The sequence below is a fragment of the Marmota monax genome, unplaced genomic scaffold (assembly GCF_021218885.2).
Source record: "Marmota monax isolate L192 unplaced genomic scaffold, Marmota_monax_Labrador192_F-V1.1 WCK01_AAM20220418_F8-fsc00055, whole genome shotgun sequence".
NCBI classification, from domain to species: Eukaryota; Metazoa; Chordata; class Mammalia; order Rodentia; family Sciuridae; genus Marmota; species Marmota monax.
The window spans coordinates 5,693,537-5,712,145 of NW_026695205.1; the positions used below are offsets into that span (position 1 = coordinate 5,693,537).

General features: G+C 41.3%; 1 protein-coding gene across 2 annotated transcripts in view; it reads left to right on the forward strand.

Moving 5' to 3' along the window:
* Ankrd45 (ankyrin repeat domain 45) overlaps positions 1-16,420 on the forward strand; it is a 32,674-nt gene extending 16,254 nt beyond the window's left edge. The window contains exons 3-6 of one of the 2 annotated variants that reach the window (XM_046430124.2): positions 735-902; positions 7,087-7,181; positions 9,678-9,827; positions 12,916-16,420. In XM_046430124.2, coding sequence (XP_046286080.1) covers positions 735-902; positions 7,087-7,181; positions 9,678-9,827; positions 12,916-12,924 — 422 coding nt within the window. In that variant the 3' untranslated portion in view covers positions 12,925-16,420. The remainder of the gene's footprint in view (positions 1-734; positions 903-7,086; positions 7,182-9,677; positions 9,828-12,915) is intronic. The other variant, XM_046430123.2, reaches the window with a different exon arrangement.
* Positions 16,421-18,609: the final 2,189 nt, after the last annotated feature.

An 18,609-nucleotide genomic window follows, 5' to 3' on the forward strand; every position in this document is an offset into this window, starting at 1 on the left:
CTGTTATCAGTAGTGCTAGAGTACTTTGAATTCTATGAAAATGCCTTAACTTAGGAGATTCAGTTCTTCCAAGTAGACAATTACTGGGGAAGTTATCTTCTTCAGACGCTGTGTCAGAGCTCAGGCCTCAGGCTGCCTGTGTCAGTGCCTTGTGTCCATCGTTTATGGGTTGTGTCCCTCTGACAAGTCTCTTAACTTCTCTGGACTTTAGTTTCCTTATCTGTAAGAAGAGAATTACAATAATTCTGACACCATCAAATTTTTATGAAATTCAATGAGTTCACCATATGTAAAGTACTTAGTACCTGGCCCATAGTAATTGTTTAATACGTGTGATTATGATATTCTACTGCAAAAAAGAATAGCCTAAAATATACAGATGTGCTTTGACTTATGATGGAGTCATGACCAATAGACTTATTGTAAAATACCGTATAAGGAGAAGGCATTTAACATATTTGACCTATTCACAGCTCATCAACACCGTACACCGGAGAGTGCCTGGTTGCAGGCTGCTGGGAGCTGGGCTCACTGTTGCTTTCCAGCATCACAAGAGTATTGGATGCCCATTGCTAGCCTTGGGAAAGATCATAGATCAAAATTCCAAGTATGGTTTCCACTGAACAAATACAGCTTTCCCGCCATCTTAAAGTCAAAACATCGTGTCAAACCATCCTAAGTTGGGGACTTGTCCATAGTCTGTTTGACCTGACCATCTTCATTCTGTCTGACAGGGTACACACTGCTACACTGTGCTGCAGCCTGGGGTCGTCTGGAAACTTTGAAAGCACTAGTGGAGCTGGATGTTGACATAGAAGCTTTAAACTACAACGACGAAAGAGCTAGGGATGTTGCCGCTCGGTATTCCCAGACTGAGTGTGTTGAGTTTCTGGACCTGGCAGGTGAGGAAGCTCCACAGTGGAAACAGATTGATCTGATGGACGGGGACAGTTAGCATCTTCACCCTCCATCTGGATGTTTTATTGTAGGTACCTCCACAGTAACTTTTGGCAATAACATGAAATCTTCTTTTCTGTTTCACTATTGGCCTAACCTATTGCACTTAGTAGGAGCTGTATGTATTGGAAATTGTGGACTTACCAGCTGATAACGATTTAACAACTTATTTTCTATAAGCCTATGCATACAACATGTTCAAGGCTGTTTTCTTACTCAGGCAAAGTAGATGATTCCTTAATTGTTTAAAAATTAGCATATTTTAGTAATATGTTCAATTTCCCAGATAAAAAATTTTATAATTAAGAAAATATTTGTTTGGGTAAAGTTGATCTATGGTGTTAGTAATCAGAATAATAGTTACCCTGAGGGCATGGAGGATTTCTGGGATGTAGTGTCTTTTTCTTAATTTGGATGCAGGTTGTGAAAATTTATTGAGCTGTATACTTATAATTTGTCACTTTTTTGTTTGCATATTACAGACTTCAATACAAAGTTCAGAAAGCTACGTGCTATGGCCATATAGATATAGCTGAAAGAAGTTTTAGGAAAATATGCCCGCATAACTTCGTATGTGTGCAAACATCGGCTTAAAAACCTAGTACTTATGGAACCCACAGCACGCATTTTGCCCTGCATTCAGGTTTTTAGCAAGCATTTATTCAATGCGCACTATTGCATATGCAGTCTTCTTGTGGGTACAACTGGTTCCCGCTTCTGGATATTTGTTGGATAAACACAGCCAACGGTTACGTAACTACAGCAGGAAGATCATGATGAGGGCGGGCAGAGCAGGTAGTCCATGCCATGGGGCTGTCGGAGAGGATGAGGTCAACCTATTGGGGCTGAGCTGGGCCTTGGGGGATGGGTGGGATTTGAAGGCACAATAAAAGGGAAGGAGCATGAGCAAAGACGACTCGGAATGAAGGTGGCGTGTGGGGGTCAGGGGGAAGGTCGCTTTACTGGAGCAGCCGGTCATAGTTGGCATAGGTAGGCTGTAGCACAGGTAGAATAACGGAAGGGTTAACTACAAGGCCTCTGGAGTCTCCACCCAGAACCTCCGTGACCTTGGACAAGTTACTTCAGTTCTCTATACCTCAGTTTCCCTTTCTGAAAAAGGGGCAATGGCAGTGTTTTCTCGAGGGTTTGAGAGTGAAATGAGGTGGTGCAGAGCACCGAGCACAATACCTGTCATGTGGTCAACGCTTGGAAAATGCTGCTGCCGCAACCGCAGCCAGAGCATACCCTGAGTGCCAGGCCAAGCTGCTCTCATTAGGTTCTGGGAGCACTTTAGTAAGTATGGATTCTGTCTTAGTTGAATGGAAATCCAGACATCTTTGGTTTCAGCAATAATTGTGGCAAAAAAAAAAAAAAAGGTTGAGGCTCCTAAAGAACCTTAGATAAGTTCCTCTCAACAGATTCCTTTGCAATCTCCATATTTGACTGAGCTACATTTGCATGTGTGCGTGTTTAATGTCCTCTGGCTCCTCCTCCTCCTCCTCCTCCTCCTCCTCCTCCTCCTCCTCCCTTCCTCTTTAATTCGCAGTGCTTAACTTTCTTAGAGGAAGAATGGTGGGACACCTGCTTCAGGTACTTGGTCATCATTGACGTGGTGGCCAGCAGTCTGCAGAGTATTTGGTCAATGTCATAGATGGATGGGCTTTCTAGAGCATTGCCAGATTTATCTAAGGAGGCTTGCTTTTTCAGCTGAAAGGAGAGAAGCGAATGACATAGATTGCATCTTAGTTTGAATTTAATTCATATTCTGAACATATAAGCTTAAATTCTATTAAAATACACAATCCATTATTTACGTAAAAGAAAACTTACTCTAGAAGAAAAGTATAAATGCAGAAGAAATGCTCATTTATATACACACACGGTATCGGACTAGCATGACCTCAATCACTGTCAGCCTGTAACTAGTGCTGTCTGTGTTAGAGCACTCTGCTGGGAGGAATTATTTCAATATTAGCAGAATGTTTTCCTTCCTAAACATGCAAGACCATAAAATCAAAGGCATTTTTAAAATAGGGTAACACTTGTAGATGTCTAAGTTTTCCTGAAGATCAGGGGGTTTTCTGGTTGGTGTCTGTTGTCTGGGCTTGGCCAGTGAGTCTTTAAGATTGTCTCAAACTGTGGTGTCATCTGCTGGCAAAGCAGTGAATTAGTTAAGGAGCTCTGTTCCCCAGAAAGCCATCCTAACATTAGAAATGAATTTACAGTCCATTTTAAAAGTACATGCCGACTTTCTTACTTAGATTTTTATATAGATCACTGTCATCCAAGAGATCTGTTGTTCCAGACCCTTGGTTTTACAGGGCAGCCAGGGAGGAGCGAACAGAGCCCAGACAGACGGTGCCCCTTTCTCCCGCGGTGACACCCTGTGTTTCTGCTGTGCTTTGAGACTTGAAACAGAAGGGCTGGGCCAGGTGATTTTAAGGCCCTTCTATTCATTACACACTTGTTGAGCACCTGGTACCAGCAAGTCACTCTGCAGGATGCTGGGGAGGAGCGGGAGGGGCAGGTGGCAAAAAGGAATAACCCTTCTTCACAGAAATGGCTGACCTTATGTTCTAAACTCTGAGATGCTGTGACTGTTACCATTTATATCATGAATTCACCTTTTTTTGGTGTTTCTTCCATTTTATCCACAGATAATGCCCAGATAAGACGGACAGGATTACAATGAGAGCTTGTGCTATGATGTAAATGAGGTGCAAACAACTCTGAAGTAGATCCATGTTAGCGAAGCTGCAGCACAGTCTGTCCAGAGGGTAGGGTAGACAGTGAGAGGGAGAAGGCTTAACTTTCAGATAGTGCACTTCTTCTGGAAAAATCTCCCATCCAACCTTTGTCCAGATTGTTCCATCACAAATGCAGACACTCTCCCTGCAGAAGCAGGTAAGCAACAGAAAAAGAACCAGGGATACTCCTCCATTAGACGCCATTCTTTCTCAATTGGGAGAAAAATTTGTAGCTAAAAAATTGATCAAAGACAGAGCAGAATGTGCCCTGAGTATTGGTTAATAGGATGCTTCAGTTGAAGCATTTCAGAAAATCTTGTTGGTCAGCAAAATACAGTGGGCAAGATGCAGCAATGGTCACTGTGCCACCGTTGGTCAGTCACAGTGATACCAGGGAAAAGCTTGATGATGCAGGGGTAAGCTCCGTGATGTCATAAAGAAGGGCTCTGGAACCGAGAGGTGTCACTTGACCAATCCCCTGAGGTTTCTTAGAATTACCTCTTGTTGCTTTTGGCTAGAATGGTTTGAGCTTCTTCAATTTTCTTAAAGATAAAGAATTTACTAATATTTTGCTGATTAGTAAATTCAACAACAATGTCAGCATATTAATAAAATCTCCTTGGAATGAGTCCCTCATATTCCCTTGGTGTTGTCAGGCTGTGGGTAAGGGGCAAGGGAGATGGCATGGCATGTGGATAGAGATAAGGCGGCAAGGAAGTGGGCATGTGACAAAATGGTGGCCTTCAGTCCTTGCCTTTGTGGAGCGAATGGTCTATAAGTAAGAGGAAAACCAAGATGATTTCAGAGACAGAGTAAGAAGAGAGCTACATAAAACTAACAGGCAGCATTGAGCTCTACCTGGGACAATTAGGAAATTTCACAAGAGTGTTATTTGAGGGGGCCTTGAGGAATGAGTAGAATTTTGGTAGGTGGCCAGGCAGAGAGGACATCTCAGAATTACCAGGAAATAAATGTATTTATTTATTTATTGTGGTACTGGGGATTGAGCCCAGGCATTCTGTACTAAAATGTGAAAGGAAAGAGATAAACTGAGGGAACAACTATTAAGCACAAAGGAAACAGGGCTTGATGGTTTGGGAAATTCCCAGCCAATCCAGATTGCAAAAGATACTGCTGTCATTTGGAAAGTGTCCCCCAAAGGCCTGTGTTCAAGGCTTGGTTCCCAGCTTGGTGCTATTGGGAATTGGTGGAAACTTAAGGGTGGGGACTAATGGGAGAGCTTGGGTCACTGGAGTGTATCCTCGTAGGTGGTAGCAGGGCCACAGCCCCTTCTTCTCTGCGTGTTTGCTCCTGGCCAGAAGGTCAATGGCTTTGCTCCACCCATTCCTTGCTGCCTAAGTGACTGTGGCCTGAAACCTTTGGAACTTCAAGCCAAGCCAGACCTTCCCTCTTTATAAGTTGACTATCTCAGCTCTCTTATTATGTAACAGAAAGCTGACTAACACAGGTTTTGAACTTAAGAAAGCCACTGTCAAGAAGTATGTTTGAGAATAGGAGTGTGAATTGTGGATCCTCCCAGCCATCTCTGCAGAAGTCAGGGGTAGAAATGAGATTCTCCATGAAACATCTGTGGAGGAGTCTCATCTCATAGACTGAATCTCTGAGACATGCTGGGAGACTCACAGGTTTTTGAAAATGTTACACCAGCAGAAACTCCAGCTAAGACAAAGGGGCAAAGAGAGGACAAAGTAATAAAGTTACTGTTCTCCCCAAATTCTAAAGAAATAGACTACTAGAGGTGTTTAGCCGAAAGCACATGCAATTTTTGTGAAAAAGGAAGGATTAGTGAGTGGGTAGAACCTCAGGCCCAGAGGGCAGTCTTAAATCACAGAGGATTATCCCCATGCCTTAAAACCAAGTGGAATTTTCCCTGTGCGTTTCAAAATTGCTTGGGATTGGTGATGCCTTTCTTCCCTCTCTCTGCTCATTTCTGAACGGCAGTGTATATGCCTTAGTCTCTGCCTATCCCCCCTTACAGTTTGGAAGAAGGTAACTAGTTTTCTAGTTTGACAGGTCCACAGACGGAGAGGAGTTCTGCCTTAGGATGGATCATACAAATCTCACCCATACTTTGTTTCGATGATTTGGAGTCTGGGGTTTGAGAGTTTTGAGTTGTGCTATTTAGATAAGGATTGGGATAGAGTTGATGTTGTCATCATTTATAGGGATGTTGGACGGGCAGGAATGTATTTTGGATGTGGGATAGATGTGACTTCTGAGGGAGCAAGAGGGAAGGCTCAATGATGGGTACCACAGATATCCAGGGCCTAATCCCTGGAGTTTGTGGCTACAGCCTCCTCTGGAGGAGGGGTTTTGCAGGTCCTCGAGTTAAGAATCTTAAAATGGGCAGATTATCCTGGATTATACAGGAGGGATTGAAATCTAATCATGGTGGCCTTATAACTGAAAGGCAGAGGGAAATTGACATAGAAGAGAAAGTAATTTGATGGTGGAAGTTGGGGTCAGGTGGTATAATTGAAGACAGATTAAGGGGTCACAAGCCAACAGGTTGGCTTTAGACCAGTGGACCCAAGCTCCGGTTGCTGCCTCTAGAAGTGTAAGGGGAAGAGTCTGTGTTACTTCACGCCACCCAATATGTGGTGGTTTTATGTAGCAGCCACAGAAGACGGACACATCAGCATTTAAATTAATCTGGGACTAATCTAATTTACAGTGTTCAGTGGTTTCAGCTGAGAATATGATAAATCCTTGATTTATTTGACTCTTTTGTTTATCTCAGCAAAGAAATATAACTTTATTTAAACAGGTCTTGCAAATGCTGTGATAACATTGCTATGGGCACTATAGTGAATGTTGTTGTTTTTTTTTTTAAGAGAAAAGCTAGTTTTGAATTTTTGTGGGGGGGATCTAGAGGAGTAAAGCAAGTGACGGAAATATTTTTTTGTTGTTACTTTTGTCAGAAGAGAAATTTTAATAGATATATTCTCTTTGGAATCAGTTTTATGTTTTATATTTCTTTTGTTTTTCAAAAAACTTAGCATAATTTTAGGAAGACATTGAGTGCTCCAAAAACCACAACAAATATTGGACACACAATTTTTACAAAATTAAGATAAGTAATATACTTTATGAAAAGTTATATATATATATATATATATATATATATGTCAGTTAAGCATATATACATATGTGTGTATATATATATATGTATGTATATGTATGTATGTGTGTGTGTGTGTGTATATTGGTACCTGTGATTGAACCCAGAGGTACTACTAAGCCACAACCCAGCCCTTTTTATTTTGAGATAGGGTCTCACTAAATTCTCCAGGCTCTCAGCCTCCCAATTAGCTGGGATTACAGGTGTGTACCACCACACCCTGCTCTTACTGTCTTTCAGATGCAAGGCTGGCTCTGAAAAAATACATGACAAAGGTTACTTTAACAATTACAGACCCAGAAAAGGGACCAGGGAAGCTTCTTAAGGAAGACAAGGTACGGTACTGTGATTGTTTCTTGTTCTGAAAATTCTGAGAATTTTGCCTCACATCTTAATTCACACACTAATGCTGTAGAGACCAGGAGGGAGGGAGGAGGGTGAAGGGAAAGGGGAAAGAAGGCGGAGAGAAGCCTCCTTTGCTTCTGACCTTCATAAACTGGGGACAAGGGACAGACTGAACAAAATGGAATGAAGTCATGTTGAACAGTGACACAGAGATGTGCTAAATATCACCCCTGACAGCTTGGATGAAGGTCAGAAATGTTGAGTGGAAACCACTCACCACAGACCAAAGATATTTATAAAGGAATGCATACATATGGGGGCAAAACTTTTTTTTTTTTTTAAGCAAACAAAAGGATGAGCAAAGATGGTGTTTCTCTCCCGGGGTGGGGGGGCAGGAAGCAAAGCTGGGCTTGTCGTACTGGTAGGGCTCTGTTCTGGTGCAGCCTTGGGGTCCAATGATGTTCATTTCATTATTTTCCTTCAAAACTTAGATGTATATCATACATTTTAACATATATGCATATGCACATATACATTACATATTTTTTAGTGTATAAAATTTTCCATAATGGGGAAAAAAGATACATAGATAGGAAGGTAGCTAACTATGGAGCCAGCCTGCCACCTTGCTATATTTAAGTACTGTCTGTGAACTAGTTTATTGATTTGGATGTGTATTAAATATATGCTCAAGGTATCAGAAATACATTTTGGTTTCAAATTACCTCATGCATTTCTGTGCAGGATGCTCTGACATAATTTATTTAATTTTCTCTGACACAATTTATATGAAAAAGAATTAGCCATTGCTAAGAAGACATCAGCAATTCTGAGAACTTGATAAGTTACACATTGCACTTGAATCTTATAAAACACTCTACAGAATCTCTTGTGAAACAAACAACATAAAGGAAAAATTCTATTGGAATAGCTTCTGGAGCTATTAGATCTGCAAAACAAAACTTTCTTGGTACAAAGGAATAGTGCTTTGTTAGCAATTAGAAAAGTCAGTTTATCAATTTTTTAAAATTTAGTTATCTGAGTTACAAAATGTGTACTCAGAAATCACTAAAAAAAAAAAAATGAAACAACTAAAACACTTGCTTCAATTTCCAGTCTTCTACCATGTGGATCTCATAATAATTTTGTGCTAATTTCATCATATTTTTTCTTCACTTATAAAAACATATGCATGTCCATATATAATAGGGATCCATAAGGGATATATATATATATATATATATATATTTTTTTTTTTTAAATAATAATGGGATCATTGGGGCTGCAGTCGTGGCTCAGTGGTAGAGCGCTTGACTTGCACATGTGAGTCACTGGGTTCGATCCTCAGCACCACATAAAAATAAATAAATAAAATAAAGGTATTGTGTATAAAAAATGTTTTAAAACATGGGATCATACTAGTCATATTATTCTATAATTTGCTTTTCCTCCTCTTAATAATATCCACCCCCCTTTTTTTTTTGGGTAGAGGGGATTGAATCCAGGGGCATTCTACCAGTGAAACACATCCCCAGCCCTCAAGGTCTCCCTAAGTTGCTGAGGCTGGCCTGGAACTTGCCATCCTCCTGCTTCAGTCTCCCTACTAGTTGGGCTTACAGGGGTGTGAGGACATGCTGGGCTCCTAATAATATCTCATGAAACCTTTCTAAATCCACTTCTGCATCTGTTGCTACTTTATAGTATGGACAGGACACATCTCACTTATTGAGTTCCCTGTATTATTACAAACCGAAGTGCAATGAACATTTTTCTCTGTTTTCACTTTTTAATTGAATTCTTTGTCACATTGTTCATATTTATGAGGTATGTCATGATAAATGTCTTAAGTCAGACACCAAAAGTTTGCTGCATTGTGCAGTGAGGTGGTTTTTACAATGCATGTCAAGAGAGGTTTCCGGTGAGGCGGAGCTTTTCTTGGATGTCATGAACTTCCTCCCCTAGTGAACCACTGGAGAGATCAGCTCCCTTTCTAGCCTTTGCAAACCACTTCTCTTTGTCACAGGGCTTAAAGAAAATAGAGGATTAGGAAGAGAGCACAGGGCTTCTTGCCTCTTGGTGGTGAGTTTCATTAACTCCTATCCCACGATGTGAGAGCTGCACTGTTCAGCTCAGCAGCCACAAGCCACATGTTGCTGTTTAAATTTGAATGATTTAAAATTAAACAAAATTTAAAATCCATTTCCTCAATCATACTAGTCACATTTCTAGGCTCAACAGCTAGACATCTTTAATGGCTACTGCATTAGCCGACGCAGACGCAGAACCACAGGCCTGGATTGTGCTAGTTTGGGGAGACTGTGGGGGGACTGTAGCTCCAAGGTAGAACACAGCGAGGACCCTAGCTCAAGCAAGTGCCTGGTTCCATCCCCGGTACTTCAGGGAAAGAAAGAAAGATTCCTAGAGATACTGTAGAGTTTGATTTTCAACAAATAGGTGGAAAATACAGTCTCTATTTCTATCCCTAGAACATTGTCCTCGGTGCGTGTCAGGCAAAAAACAAGTGGCTGGAAACCCACCCGGACGCGTCCATTGATGAGCTTTTTGAGCAGAAACAACTATTGGAAGATATCGTGACTCCCATCCTTGTAAAAATGACTATGCCACGTAAGTTTGAGGTAAAAGGTGATGCTGACTGTCAAGAAGGATGGAATTAGGTTCAGTGTTGTTATTTCTGAGATGCTGTGATTTTAACAACCCGTTAAGTAGTCATTAACTTTTTACCAGCACTGATCCATGGCACAGTATCATGATGATTCCTGGTATCATTATGAATAAAAACTACTAATAACAACTGAATTCTTTATATAGGAAATGCCTAATAATAATATTGATATGACTATCATCCGTCATTAAGTTTTATGTGATTACTATGCCTTTGATTTTGGCCAGTGATTTCCAAATGTGTAAGGGAGAGAGGGTAACAGAATTTAAAATTTTAAAAAATGTTTTTTTAGCATTTTAATTATGTATTGGAGGAAAATCTGCTGTGGGAATACCATGCTCAAGAGTGGGAAGGTGGTGTATGGGTCTTGGTGGAGGCATACCTGAGATTCTTGCAATAACAGCTTTATTGAGATACAATTCTCCTACCATAAAAGTCAACTTTTTGAAGGGTCCAGTTCAGTGGTTTTCAGTATAGTCAAAAAGCTATATAATTATCACTACTCTCTAATTTTAGTACAAATTTTACTACCCGCAAAAGAAACCCTGTATCGTTGGCAGACTCTTCCCATCCCTCCCTCCCAAGCCCTGGCAACCACTAATCCACTGTCCATATATCTGTGGATTTGTCTGTTCTGAACATCTCATAAATAGAAACAAACTATGTGTTGCCTTTTGTGGCTGACATCTGTCACTTAGTGTGTTTTTTAGGTTCATCCACATTGGGACATGTGTCAGTACTTCTTTCCTTTTTATAACTGAAAACATTCTGTGTATGGATACAAATTTAATCCATTCATCAGTTGATGGACATTTAAGTTTCCACTCTTTTTTCTTATTAAAATAATGCTGCTGTGGGCTTTTATTTATGAATTTTTGTGTGGGCACACGTTTTCAGTTTTCTCTGGTATATAAATAGAGGTGGACTTGCTGGGTCACGTGGTAGCTGTGTCTGAGCTTTTGAGGAGCTGCCAAACTGTTCCATTTTCCATCCCCACCAGCAGTCTCCAATTTCTCCATCTTGGTCTTTTTGTACATTTTAGCCATCTTGAGGAGTGGTATCTTACCATAGTTCTGATTTGCGTTTTCCTAATTACTAATTATCTTTTGTGTGTTTATTGGCCCTTTGTATATTTTCTCTGGAGAAATGTTTAATTCTTCATCGTTTTAAAGTTGGTTTGTCTTTTTTTTTTAGCATATACTTGCTTTATACCTTTATTTTATTTATTTACTTTTATGTGGTGCTAAGGATGGAACCCAGGGCCTCGCACATGCAAGGCAAGTGCTCTACCGCTGAGCCACAACCCCAGCCCCTGTCTTTTTATTATTTATTTATTTTTGTTGATACTGAGGATTGAACCCAGGGGTGCTTTACCACTAAGCTACATCCCCAGTCCTTTTTATTATTTATTCTGAGACAGGGCCTTGCTAAGTTGTTGACTGGCCTCAAACTTGCAATTCTCTTGCCTGATCTTCCCAAGTAGCTGGGGTTGCAGGCATAAGCCACTGCAGTTGGCTTTTTATTATTTAGTGTAAGAGTTCTTCATATATTTTGGATACAAACCCCTTATCACAAGTATGATTCTGTTATCTTCTCCAATTCTGAGGATTATCTTTTCATTTTCTTAACTATATCTTTTAAAGCATGAAAGATCTTAATTTTATGAAGCATAATTTATCTATTTTTTCTTTTGTTGGTTTCAGTGTCATATCTAAAAAACTGTTGCCTAATCCACGGTTACCAAGATTTAATTCTACTTTTTCTTCTAAGAGTTTTTAGTTTTAGTTTCACATTTAGTTCTGTGAGCCATCTTGTGTGGGTTTTTCTTTTGTTCATGGTGTGAAATGGGGTTTCATTCTTTTACCTAAGATTTTTTTTATGTTTATCAAAAGTTGTGGATTTTAACAGGTCAGGACCCTGCACCTCCTCTAGGTGATGTGGCAGAATATTTCTTACTGTCATTAATTAACACCTAGTTAGCATTCAGGTAGCACTGTCCTTGGGACCCTGAAGGGAGACAGAGGCTTTGGAATGTCCCCTAGTTTGTAGGTAACACACATACATCTGAAAAAAGTGAAGTAAGTGCTATATGTATTCAGAGAAGCCGAAGCTGGAGAGAAAGCATCACGGAGCAAGAGGAATTGTCCCCTTGAAGCCAGGGTGGAGGGATATGAAGGGACTTCCAGAATGGAAGCCCAGCAAGGAGGAAAGCTCCAGAGGGGAGCAGAGGGGAGCCCATGCCCAGCTGCTCCGTGTCATCCCTTCAGGACAACAGGAGACAAGGCTGCAGCGTTCACTCTTGATCATTTTATTAAAACTGCTGTAAGAAGGGGCTGGGGCTGGGGCTCAGTAGTAGAGGGCTCTCCTAGCAAGTGTGAGGCCCTGGGTTCAATCCTCAGCACCACATAAAAATAAATAAATAAAATAAAGGTATTGTGTCCATCTACAAGTAAAAAAATATATATATATTTAAAAAAGTATCTGCTGTAGGAAGCTTAGATGTTTGGACTTTATTTTCTGGGCAGTGGAGTGCTGTTAAATAGGCTTTGGTGTAAAGAGAGAGGAATTAAATAGGGGAGAATATAGTACAGAGACTAGTACAAGTCCAGGAGTGGTCGGATTAGACCTCAATTGCTACGTGTTCCACCACTGCCCCTGGCCTGGCCCAAACCCTCCCCTGCAGTAGGATCACCTCTCTCCCCTGGTTTACATCCCCCAAGGAGCACTTCCATGTCATAGAATGTGGGATCTTGATGGGTCCCCTAAATGGTCTTCATTGCACATGAAGAAAAGGAGACAAGAGAGGTTCACAGAGTATGCAAAATGACTAGTCAACTGCCAAACTGGGGAGGCTAATGCCAGTGATATGGGAAATGTGACTCCCTGCTTTGCATATTCGAAAAACAAAGGAGGAGAGAGTATTCAGTTGAGGTACCAGCCGGGAACTAGTGGCTTCCTCCTTGCTCATTTTTAAGAAACTGGCTTCATCTATTTTCTGCCACAGCTAATTAAATGTAATTTTAAAATCTGCTTCCTTTCAGGTCAAGTGAAAAGTGGCAAATCTGTAACCTAAGCGTGGTCAGAAGAGAAGTCAAGCTCACGCTTTCTACGGAACGTACATTTTATTTCTAGTATCAAAGATAAACCTATGGATGCCACTTGGGTCAAGTAACTGGATATGGGGTTTTATAAAAATGCTCGGGTACAAACTCAGTCATCCTTGCTTTATTCCCCTGTGGGGCCTGCTGACTGCAGACTCCGGCCTCGCCCCTCTCCTGCAAGCTCAGCTCCACGGCTTTCAAAGGCTCCTTCCTTCAGGAACTCACTGGGTAGAAATCATTCACGAAGACATATGGAGGCTTTGAAAACCACTTAGAAAACTTAATAATTTTCTGTATAACTGAAACAAGAAATTTTTATCAACTGGGGAATTCCATCTAAAAAAGATAGTTATTCCCAGAGGGGGGAAATGTTCTCCCTCTCTCAGAAGGAAATCTTAGCGTGGTATGGTGGTGCACGCCTGTAATCCCAGTAGCTCAGAGGCTGAGGCAAGAGGATTGAAAGTTCAAAGCCAGCCTCAGCAACTTAGTGAGGCCCTAAAACAACTTAGAGACACCCTGTCTCTAAATAAAATACTTTTTAAAAAAGGGCTGAGGATCTGGCCTAGTGGTTAAGCACCCCCTGGGTTCAATCCGCGGGTACCAAAAGAAAAAAAAAAAAGAAAAAAAAAACATCTATGGGAAGACATTTTTGAGCAAGGAAATAGAAATTGTTTGGATCAGGGTCCTTTAGTATTACTTTTTATTTACAAATTAAAATTCACCTGTAAGGTGAGATATAGTCTCTGAGTAAAATCCCTGTTTATCTTTAACTTCTTTGTATTTTTAGATTAATAAACACGCATCTGTGTAGTTTTATATTTAGAAGCGCTCCCTATTCTGTAGGTTCGGCAGCATAGAAATAATGGAACGCCACACCAGTATCCCTCCTGTTCTGTTTTATATTTCCTAGATTTTAACTGTCATACTTGGTTTCCCATTGGAGATTGGAAAATCTTTTTTTTTTCTTATTTTTTTATTTCTTTATTCAGTGAAGCCCCTGAATCTTCTATTTCCTTGTGACCTTCAGGGAAATTTTAATAGAAAAGAAAATGTTAACCAAAAAAATCCCATTTATTCCTTGCTCTTGTGACTTTTTCCTCTTTGTCTTGCTCTGAAAGCTAGTTTTTCCATTTTAGGAAGAAGGAATATAAATGAGCAATTTGGTAATGTTTTTCCACTCAACATTTTCTCAACCATGATTTTGAGATAACTTTTAAATGTCTCCTAAATTTTTAAAATTTGAGATGATTTTATGCATGAGCACTGCAGTTCCAGTTTCCTTGAGCGACAGCACAGGGCAATGTCCCCATTTCTGGTGGGCTCCCAGGGGTTTACAGAACAGCACAGAGGAGCTCTGTCTGCTCCACTCTGTCCACATGGTGTCTGTAAGCACTGCAATAATCCGGGGAGAGCAGGCGGTATTTTCGTTGTTTCTGTTCTAACTCTGCTTTCGGAGCTTGATCCTGAGGACAGCACCTCTCTCCAGGTGCGTGTTCCTGGGGAGTAGAGGGAATCCTGGGTCTAACCTCTGGGATTCTGAAAGAACACTGAAGCATTTCTGGAAACCCCCTAGAATAAAATAAACTCCTCTTTCCCTTTTTTTTTTTTTTTTGTTTCTCAGTCTTTATCCTTAAACCTTTTGTAGCTTTTGATAGATTTGCTAATGCTCGATTTATAAAACTCTTTGTATCGGCACCTTTATGCCAATCACGATTCCTGTTCTTTCTTACAATCTGCCTTTCCACCCTCTTCACCACCTCCTCTTCTTTATCTTGCCCAGCCATGGGAACCTCTCAGAATTCAGTCCTGACCCCTGGTGAAGCATTTGTAATTCTCTGCCCCATCACCCTCCCTGTCCCCAATATTATAAGGAACTAATGAGGCGGGTAGCCTCATTCTGTATTCTATTCAATTGTTCACACTTTTATCTCTGCAAGTGAATTCAGAGCTTTTTGAAGGGAGAGACTGTGTTCTTCCTTATACCTAAAGAGCTGTAAGATCGTAAATTAGTAAACAGTAGGTGAATGAAATCACCGTTAACACGACCTTTTTCTTAGAAGAACTCATGAGCTCTTCATTCATCTCCGGAGCTTCTTGTCTTTATAAATGACTCCCAGACCTTTTCTCCATACCTTGCTTATGCCTGTGCTCCATTTCAACTCCTCCTCCTCCAACAGTACGGGTCACACACATCCAGCATTGTGACTCTAGTCTGGTTTCTGCTGCGACCTGTTTCCTAAGTTTTTTCTGGAGTGTCCTATCTTTCAGGCATGTGAACCCAGTGACACCAAGGGATTCCTAGGTCTCATTTCTAGGATTCCTTTGATGTGGGGATCTGAACATTTATTCATCTCTATAGATCTATAACTTTTGTCTATTTGGAGAGGTGGTATTTCTTGTTGCCTGTTGTTGTGCTGAAGTATAAATAGATTTGTGGACGAGTTAGAGTCCCTTGTGCTTTCAGTTACAGTTACCCGGGTAGCTGCATGTCTTTTCCTGAACTTCAAGAGTAATTACTACTTCAGAGTACATACTAACAACTCAAGATAGCCTCCACAGTATTTGAGAGGCATTCTGTTAGGATAAATTCTAGATAGTGGTTCTTTAGACTTTTGTGTTTCATTGATCAGAAAAATATAAAAAAAAAAAAAGGTGGGGGAGGAGATTGATATGATGTCATTAAGAAAACAACTACTGCCTATACTACTTTCATTTAATAAAACACATTTAACATCAGAAAAGTTGGGGAGATTACCCTTTAGATTGAATAAATTAAGCTTTATTTTAGAACTTTATGTTAGATTTCTTGTTGTCATTTTGCCATGTACAATGGAACTTCTGTTATGAGTCAGAACTGACGTGTGGTCCAGCCTTTGAGAATTGCTGCTCTAGACTAAGCGAAGCAGTTGGGCTGCTAGTTAGGCTCTCATGGTGCTCCAAGTTGTGAAGGACTGGCAGTTGCCTCAGTGTTCAGTCTGATACGTGGTGGACCGTGCTCTCTCCAAGACGGGCCCTTCCCCCTTCTCATGTGCTGTTCTTGCCTTGTGATTGTGAGAGGAAGGGGTATCTGTCCTCTCCTGGTGAATCTGGGCAGGCCTGTGACCACAGTGAAAGTGATTATATGTGCTCTCCAAGGCTAGATCATAAGCGGTGACATGGCTTTGGCTTAGTTCTCTTAAGATGCTTGCACTTAGAAACCAGCCTGTGGAGAGGGCCACACGGAAAAGAACAGAGGCCTCAGGCCCCAGCCCCAGGCCCAGGCCACAGCCCCCTCTAGCCAGCCACCTTCCCCAACTTGCCAGGCATAGAAGAGAGTCATCCTGAAAGTGGATTCTTCAGTCAAGCCACTGAACTGATGCTGAATGTAGCAGAGACCAACTTTCTCAGCTGAGCCCTGCCCAATTTGCAGATCTGTGAGCTAAATAAATGATAGTTGTTGTTTTAAGAGGCTCAGTTTTGTGTTCTTTTATGTAAGCAATAAAACATGCACATTTTGGAAACTGGAAGTGAGAAATTGACAAAACAACACCTAAAACATGTGACATTGGTTTTGGGATTGCATGGTAGATAGAAGCCAGAAATTTCCAGGGTGGGGTCTGAGCGAAAGCCTACCAGCCTTGAGTGGAGCTTTTACAGAAGTCTTCAGGACCTCTAGGAGGCTGCCTGGGGGAGTTTATAGGAAAGGGGAAAATGTATTAGGAGCTGGAGAAAAGGGCCTTGTTATGAGATGAGTGACCACACTGTTGTTGAAGTAATGAACCCTGATCCTGCCAAGGACTTTCTGGACAGCACGCCAGTGCCCCCTGGCTGCTTCTAAAATGTGAGAGAAGAGAGAGGAGTTGAAGAGAAGGAACATTTCAGCTTTCAAATGAACTTCAAAAGAAATATAGAGGGGTCAGTGCTTATTGGGTTTGAAAATAAAGTTGCTTCTCATTCTCTCAGACTAAGAATTGAGTTCTGAGAAAATATCAGATCTGGGGTGAGGGGGCGGGGTAGGGTGGTGGTTTATAAGGTTATCTGCTGAGACCTCAGAAATTCCTAAGATGGTGCCACAGAGAACCTCTCAGATTTTAGGTGGGCTTTTTCAGGGGAACTGGGAAGATGGTCTCTCAGAACTACATGAAAGCCAGGGCTGACTCTAAATCTCCTCCATGTTTTCCCGAGGTATGGAGATTCGGAGAATCTGAGCTCTGAAACTTGAAATCACAGGAGTCTCACCCACAGGTTAGGTGGACTGAGTGAGCCTGAGGGGACCAAGGCGGGACAGGAACTAGATGAGAACCTGACAGGGCATTAGTCAGAATGACCTGAGGCAGTGCAGCCGAGGAGAGAGTCTTAGTGCTGAGAGAGATGACGGTGACAACCTGCACAGATGAGGTGGGGGTGAGAGTGGGGGACAGCATCGAGAACTTGGAAGATGGGTGAGTTAAGTAAAGGCAGATGGGCACGTAAAGGAATAGGTCTCAGGAGACAGCTGGGAATAAGACATTAAAAAAAAGAAAGACCTCTTGGGAGTAAAAAAAGTGGTGAAATGAGATGGACATCATTACCCTAAGTACATGTATGAAGGCAGGAATGGTGTGAATCTACTTTGTATATAACCAGAGATATGAAACGTTGTTTTCTGTATGTGTAACATGAATTGTAATGCATCCCACTGTCGTATGTAACAAATTAGAATAAAAAAATGACCTCTGGCATTTACAGCAAGGAGGGGTCCAGGGGTTTAAAAGAACAGACCCAAGTCAACCGTACAAGTCTGTATAAAATAGAAAGTTGTAGAGAATATTTGGGGGGTTGCTGGGTGGATGCCAAAGTGGTGGTTATATTCAGGGTCAGGTACAGAGCTGTCAACTGAAATTCTATTTAGTCTCTAGTAACTGGGGCTTTGTCATTTTCCTTAGTACCTAAGTGCTAGAGAAGACTGAGGGCAGAGTTTGTGAGCTTCCTGCTGTGATGTTCTCCTCAGTCCCCCAGGAGAGGGTACACGGCACAGGCACAAAAGTGGACTTTGCTAGTTGCCAAGTTCAGCTCTTCTTGAAAGTTACCTATAAAATGAGGATTAATGTTGATTTAAAAAACATTTATACTAGCCAGGCGGCGTGGCCCATGCCTGTGATCAATCCCAGCAGCTGGGGAGCCTGAGGCAGGAGGATCACCACTTCAAAGCCAGCCTCAGCAACTTAGATACTGTTCTGAAATAAAGTATAAAAAGGGCCCTTGAGTTCAATTCCTGGTATCAAAAAAACCAAACCTAACCCAAACAAACAAACAAACAAACAAAACCCAAACCCAAAACAACAACAAAACATTTATACTATATTTGTTTTTAGTTAATTAGAGGCAAAAAACAGAGATCACAAAATTGGGGGATGCATTTGTTCTCCCACAGAGAATGGGTGACATTGTTTCTTTAATTTAAGGACCAAAAGCAAATGAGGAATAGGAGGGAGGAAAAAGGAAATGTGAAATATTGAACGGGAAGGAGAGAGAAGAGAAAATGGAAAAGGTGGAGTAAAAATGAGTCAGAGAGGAGACAGGGCAGGGTTGAAGGGGGTTAGGGCTTGCTATGGTTTGGATGTGAGGGGTCCCTCAAAAGCTCACGTGTGAGACAATGTGAGAAGGTCTGAGGAG